This window comes from Carcharodon carcharias, chromosome 20 (genome assembly GCF_017639515.1).
Source record: "Carcharodon carcharias isolate sCarCar2 chromosome 20, sCarCar2.pri, whole genome shotgun sequence".
NCBI lineage: Eukaryota > Metazoa > Chordata > Chondrichthyes > Lamniformes > Lamnidae > Carcharodon > Carcharodon carcharias.
This window is the reverse complement of record NC_054486.1, coordinates 54213791-54221148: the sequence shown is the minus strand read 5'-3', so window position 1 is coordinate 54221148 and position 7358 is coordinate 54213791. Positions and strand designations below refer to the sequence as shown.

The 7358-nt window shown below is 46.9% G+C and overlaps 1 protein-coding gene across 1 annotated transcript; it reads left to right on the top strand.

Moving 5' to 3' along the window:
- Positions 1-1390: 1390 nt before the first annotated feature.
- LOC121292330 (peptidyl-prolyl cis-trans isomerase FKBP1A-like) lies at positions 1391-1654 on the top strand (the record flags this gene model as incomplete). The annotated part of the gene is made up of 1 exon (XM_041214183.1): positions 1391-1654. A coding segment is annotated over one exon (264 nt), but the record flags the coding sequence as incomplete, so codon positions are not given.
- Positions 1655-7358: the final 5704 nt, after the last annotated feature.

The window sequence follows — 7358 nt, the reverse complement described above, 5'->3', positions numbered from 1 at the left end:
AGGTTTCAACCAGTGTTTTTAAAAAATTAAAAATATTTCAAACTTATTTGTACCAGACAGAGTCACATGTTTGGACATGTTTTTACCATTTCTAATTTCTTTATTTTTTACTTTTAAAATATTCAGCTCCCTGAGGCACCCCTTTACCTCAGGGAACTTCAACTGCACACACGCGTGAACTTCCGTGCTTGTCCTTCTCCAGCCCCACGATTCACACTAGCTGGCCACTCATTGGCCAACCAGCATGAAGTCGCAGTCAGGTCCCGATTTTGGGCAGCGGTCTGTGTGTGGCCGCTCCTACTTGCCCCTGTCAAGCCTGCCCAATGACCGATAATCCTGGCCCTTGAGACCAACCATGAAGAACTTGATCTCGCACTTTGGATAAGACTGGCACATATCGGTGATGAGTCCAGTAAGTTCAATAATAAAACAAAGTCTTGAGCAATTAGAATACCCTCATCTTTTACTTGCATAGGCAAAAGACTGAGAGCATCTGCATTTGCAATTTGACTTCCAGGTCTATGAATGAAAGTATACTCATACGCTGCCAAGATCAATGCCCATCTTTGTACTCTAACTGAGGTTATAGGGGGTGTAGCCTTGTCCTTGCTGAACAATCCCAGCAATGGCTTGTTGTCCGATAGGATAGTAAAATGACGACTGTGTACATATTGGTGAAACTTCTCTACACTGAAAATGATTGAGAGTCCTGCTTTTTCTATTTGAGGATACCCTTCTTCTGCAGTATTGAGTGTTCTCGATACATATTCTGTAGGTCGTTCTGATCCATCATCCATTTGATGGGAAAGCACTTCTCCCACTCCATAGGGAGATGCGTCACACATTAATACCAACTCCTTTTTTGGGTCAAATTGTAATGGAAGTGTGGATGATCGTAACAATTGTTTCACTTTTGTGAAAGCTTCTTCCAGTAGTGTTTGCCAAGAGAATTGCTGTTTTTTCTTGAGCAAGTAATACAGTGGTGCCAATTCTGTCAACATATTAGGCAAGTAGCATCCATAGTAATTGATCATCCCCAAGAATGATTTCAGTTTGGATATATTCTTTGGTGCTGGGGCTTCTCTAATGGCTTTCACTTTTTCTTCAACTGGATGTAGGCCTTGTGATTCTACCTTGTGACCTAGGTAAGTTACATCTTTTGTTTAGAATGTGCACTTTTCTTTCTCAATCTCACTCCAACCTGCGGAAAACATTTCAAAACTTCTTCCAAGTTCATTAAATGTTCCTTTTCAGTGAGTCCAGTCACAAGAATGTCATTCAAATAAACTACAATGATTCTTTGGAATATGGTGCAAGCTGTAGATATGCCAAAAGGTAAATGGGTGTATTGGTACAAATCTTTGTGTGTATTAATGGTGACAATTATTAATTCTACGTGGTTCACTATACAGGGTCACTGAAGGATGGAAGAAAGTTTGATTTTTCTCAGGACCAAGCTCAGCCATTTAAAGTTAAAATTGGTGAAAAACAGGTCATCAAGGGCTGGGAAGAAGGATTAGTTCAGGTGAGTGTTGGACAGACAGCAAAACTAACCTGCACCTCTGACTATGCTTATGGAGCTGCTGGCCACCCTGGCATCATTCCACCTAATGCTACTTGGATTTTTAATGTAGAGCTCTTATGTCTTGAGTGAAAGCATTATTTGGTTTGTCTCCTGCTTTTGGCGCAGAAACATGAGCAAGCTTGAAGGTTATGCATTGAATATGCAGAGCTTGGTTGTAATCACATTACATTTACCTTCTCCAAATACAACCTGCTGTATGTCAGCAACAAATCTGCTTCTCTCATGTTTCTTTTGGGCTGTAACTTAAAACCTGATGATCTTAATCCTGTACTTTATTTTTTTCAATTTTGTTCAAGAAAATCATGCTTTGCTTTCTGATAATCCTGAGCTGCGCATGATCAACAATGAACATCAAGTTGCCTGTCAAGTAAAAAGGACAGCTGGTCATTTATGACATACTACTTAACCTTTCTAATTCCAATTGTTGATAAGCATGACTCATAATAAGCTTCACATAGGTAGTTCCACCTGCCAGTTTAGCATACAGGTCTTCAATTTTTGGTATGGGTTGTCTGTCCAACTTAGCCACTTTATTAACTGTTAATTTGAAGTTCCCACAAATTGAACTGCTTCAGTCAGGCTTGAGAACAGGTACAATTGGAGCTGCCCACTCTGAAAACTGCACTGGTTGTATCACTCCCAGTTTCTCTCATCTGTCCAATTCGGCCTCTACTTTTTCCCGATTTGCATAGGTGCTGGTCTTAACTTCATGAACCTTGGCATCGCCTCTGGATTACATGAATTTTTGGTTATAGCCCCTCAATCTTTCCAAGTTCATCCTTGAAAACTGAGGCATATTTCTTAGTAGCTCTGATAGCCCATTAGTTCTCAGTTGGAAGATTTCAGTCCATTCCAATTTAATTTCTTTCAGCCAGTTTCATCCAAGGAGACTAGGTCCCACGCCTACTATGACCAACTAGGGTAATTTCACTGTTTGACATCCGTAGTGTACTGTGACTTTACATATGCCCTTGACTTGTACGTCTTCTCCCATGTAAATTTTCAATTTGGCATCAGTTTCTTCTAAATTTAGTTTACATTCCCCATAGGCAGAATTTTCCACTCGTTGGGTGGGCAAGCATCCGACATCATCGCGCACTCACACAATATTTTGGTTGGCGGGTGCACATGGGAGTTAGAGCTGCGCCTGTCGTTAATTAAGAGGCCAGTTAAGGCCCTTGACAACCCAACTGACAGCGATTGATACTGCCCGTGCAATTTTTGCTCATCGCATGGGCAAAATGGGCAGGGTGGCAGTCCACAATTTGCAAAACCTCATCCACAGGCGGGATTAAAAAGGGTCAGCAGCATTGCCAGTGTAAGTAGTGAGGAGTTTTGGAGATAGTTTGCTGCTGGTTGCTTCTCAGTAATTGGCAGCTTCATCTCTGACCAGGCTTTATTCTTCACATTCCCATGCGTTATTTCAGGACACATTGCTGGCTCCAAGGCCGCTGACGATTCAGACCATGTGGACCCTTCCAGGTATCAGGCAGCCTTCCCTTACCCTGGTAATAGGGATCGTGGTCTCCGCTGGAGGCACCTCCTCTGAGGAGGAAGAGAGAGGCAGAAGGGAGAGGAAGCCACATGTCCCAATGCAGCTTCAATGGGAGCGACCTGTGGGAGGAGAGGCATGAGGGCTGCAGGGCCAGCAGGTAGTCCAAGGCAGAAGGGGCTGCAGAAGACACCACTATCCTGCTGCCACGGTTTACAGGCAGTGATGCAGCTACCTCAATATGTCTGAGGTGCAATGCCAAAGGAGGGTCTGCCTCTCAAAGGAGACCGTGACCTCCATTTGTCAGATTATCGAGCCTGATATCAGCTCCAACTGTGTGGGTGGACACCCCATGCCAGTCCCCTGAACAAACCAGAGGCTTTGCAGCGGTTGCTGGGTTCCCCCGCATCCAGGTTGCCATCAGCTGTACACATGTGGCCCTCAAAGGTGCCAGCGGATCATTAACAGGGAGGGATTTCACTCATTGAACATGCAGATAGTTTGTGACCACAGGATGCAGATTCTGCAAGTCTGTGCAAAGTACCCTAGCAGCTGCCGTGATGCTTACATGCTCATAGACTCCCAGGTGCCAAGGCTCTTCAGTGCTCCAGCCTGACTGGATAGATGGCTGTTGGGTGACAAAGGCTATCCCTTGAAAAGGTGGCTCAGGAGGCCTCTCCACCATCCAAGAATAGAGGCAGGGCAGTGGTACAATAGGAGCCATGCCTCCACAAGGGCTGTGGTAGACAGAACCGTAGGTCTTCTCAAGAGGTGCTTCCGATGCCTGGACCGTCAGGAGCTACACTACATTACCCCACAGAGCGAGTGTCACTGATAGTGGTTGCATGCTGCGCTCTCCACAATGTGGCACTAATCAGGAGGGACCCACTGGAGGAAGGGGATCTTGACTCAGCTCCACAGGCCACAGAAGAGGAGCACGGTGAGGATAACACTGAGGAGTGAAGCCAGACCTCGGTAACCTCAGGGGAGGCAGGGATACCAGGGACACCTTGATCCAACACTCCTTCAGCGAGGCTGCCAAATAAATGCTATCACCACAAGCCAGGACTGGCGGAACCATCCTGAATCGCAGAAATGACCCTTTCCTTTGCCCCCAAGATACGCTCAGTGTCTGTGCAATAAAGTTTCGTGCCGCCCATTACATATTGGCATACCCCGCACCTAGAAAACAAATGAAACATACTCAGGCCAATAACACAAAAGTGAATGTAATATAAAGTTGGCACTCAGAGATTATGAACAGAACAATATCAGGTGTTGATGGTCACACCATTAAAAAAAGGAAAAAAAAGTGGAAGAACAAAAGATCACCTGTGACCAGTCCCTCTTGTGCGTAAGGTGCTTTAAAATTATGTTTACGGGTGCTACATCTAGGTGCTCCTCCCTCGCTGGCACCGGCATTGGAGACAGCTTGCTAATTGCCCTGTCCTGTTGGCCTTGATAACCTTGGTGGTCATCCTCTGGCCAGTGGAGCCTATGAAGGCCCCAACTGGGAGGGAGCGGCCAGTGCCATGGCTAGCATCAGATGCCACGGTCACTGCCAGAGGGGTGGGGGAGCTTCTGTGGTCATCCAGAGCACCCTGAGAGGAGCCCACAGAGATGACAAGCAGCTCGTGCTGTGGACCTCCCTGCTCACCATTGATGAATGGGCACCCAGCTGGGATGCTGGGTGGCTCATTGATCTCACACATGAACACTGACCATCTGAAGTCAATGCCTGTGTGAGGACTTGCCAGTCCAAGCTCAACTTGAAGAACTACTAATTCTGTCCCTGGAGCAGCCTCTCCATGAGAGTCGCACTTCCTCCGTGGAGGAGGCAGTGCACTCAGCCATGAGGGTCAACGCAGTTCTCATGCTCCGCAGGGACTCCTCCACAACAGAGACCATGGCACACGTACTCTCATGGATCTCCGTCAGATCCTCCTGCAAACCCCACTGAAAATCAAGCATCTGCTGCCTAATGGATGATTCCAGAGGCTCATCATCAGCCTTCGAATGAGCATTGTTCTGGTCTCCAGCAGTCCTCTGACTTTCGGCACCCTGGGCACTCTCTGCTTCTGCCTGCACCTCAAGCGAGCGAAGTGCCCTCAGCAATGTGCACCGAGATATCCCACTGAACTAATGCCCACCAAGTTGCTAGTATCTGCACTGGTGCCTGGTTCAGAGAGTGGGTGTAATGCAGGTGCTTCTAAAGCATAGTGGTCCTCCGGTGTCTGGGGTAGCTCCTGGAGCCCCTGACATTGGCTTCTTGGTGGCATATCTAAGGGAGAACAATGAAATGTCATAAGTTTAAGTCATCACGCTGTCACTGTGCATGCCAGGCACCCTGGTGAGACAATGGAGATCTGCAACATGGTGCCATTATCTTTCAATGATCAATGAGGACTCCAGTTTCAAGGCTCCTATCAGTGATGAAACTACACAAGTTTGCTTGCACCATCCGAAACTGTCACCTCAGTGCACTGCACTCTTAAGTTCGTCTGACACCCCAGCCTCTCTGCAGCCGGTTGATTGATGGCATGGTGCCTCTCAAGCACCACGGCCTCCTGCTCATATCTGGAAAGGATGAGGAGGTGTGGGGGTCCTCCTCCAGTTCACGACCTCTCAATATTTTTATGGGATGTCTTCTGAAAGGACTGAGGAGAATACCTGCAGTACCATTGCAGCCTGACTAACCCCACCTGAGGAGCACTTTGCATGGCACATCTGAGTCATGGCCCTCGAGCTGCAAGGCACTCTGTCAAATCTGCCAGGGCTCAGCCCCTTGGCCAACTCCAGCATCGTTGATATTTCGCACAGACTCTAACACCCCTGAGTTCCACTGTGGGATAGCCACCCTATAGCACTTCAACACACTGACCCATGCCAACATGGCACCCAGCCTTGCTGAGCACAGCAGTTTATTAAACTTCTTTTGGCACAGACCCAGGTGCACTGCACTATGTCGTGGCTACTCACCCAGGCTGCCACCTCCTCCAACGCCCTCTTTGTTAGGTGTGGTGGCCTCCTCCTCCCATCTCTGGGGACAAGGGTGTCCCTTCTGGCAGCCACCTCCTCCAGGAGGGTGGTGAGGCATTCACTGGAAAAACAGAGGGCCGAGTGCTAAGTGGACCTCACCTCCCGCCTGGCGTCTACATCTTCGTTTGTAGCCATGTTGCTGCAACTTCGATGCAGACAGCCTCCCTGAGGCTCCCTACACCATTTTTGTACTGGCCCCAGGTCGCCATTGGACCCAGCAGCTGACAGGCCCCCACCCTGACCCACCTCTTGTTAAGCATTCTGCTGCCGGTATTCACACTGGGCAGGCCTTAATTGGCTCGCCAGCGTGATGACTGGCTTCCTGACCACTCCTGCTCGCCCCTCCCGAGCCCGCCCGATGGGGACATAATTCTGCCTCAGGTATTTAAGCTCACCTATCACCTTAGCGGCTGTTCTCGTAAGCACCTCCATTTTGATACACCTCTCATTCACTCCCAGACATACATAGATAGGTTCTGTTTGTCCTACTTTTAAATTATATAACAAATAAATATTTGAATCTATTTCTTCAGACTTTTCAATGCTACTAATGTCATTGGGTTTTTGCTTTTGTCTGAAAGTCTACCTGATTCTATCTTTACAATGTCTCATGAAGTGTCCATTTCAGTGACAGATAAAACATTTGATCTTTTTAAACTTTGATTCATTACAAGGTTGTCTGCTTCCATCTCTGTTACCATGATGCCAAGTTTTTGCTGTTAAGTTATCTCTTTTGTCTGCTAGCGGTGGCTGCTTCCTCCTTCTGAGTAAAACTTCGCACTTTTGCATTCTTTTTGGCAGAGGCTCCCCTCTTAATGTGGAGGATGGTGCCATTTTGCTCTCCCTGTATGGCTTTTGAGTCTCACACTGCACTTTCCATTGTCAGAGCAGTTTCCAATGCCTTCTGAAAATCTAAATTTGTTTCAGACAGCAATCTCTTCTGAATCACATCTTCATTTATACCGCACACCAAACAATCTCTAAGCATATCATTGATAGATGTACCAAACTCGCAATATTCAGTTAATTGTTTCAGATTTGCCACATAACAAGCAACCGTCTCCCCCGCAGCTCTATTCCTTGATTTAAATTCGAATCGTTGCATTGTCACCGACGGCTTGGGCTGGTAATGATTCTTTACAAGGCTCACTAAATCATCAAAACTTTTCGGATCTGAAGCACTGGTTGCCAACAAATTTTAAATTAATCCATATGTCTTACTCCCACACGTGGATAAGAGAA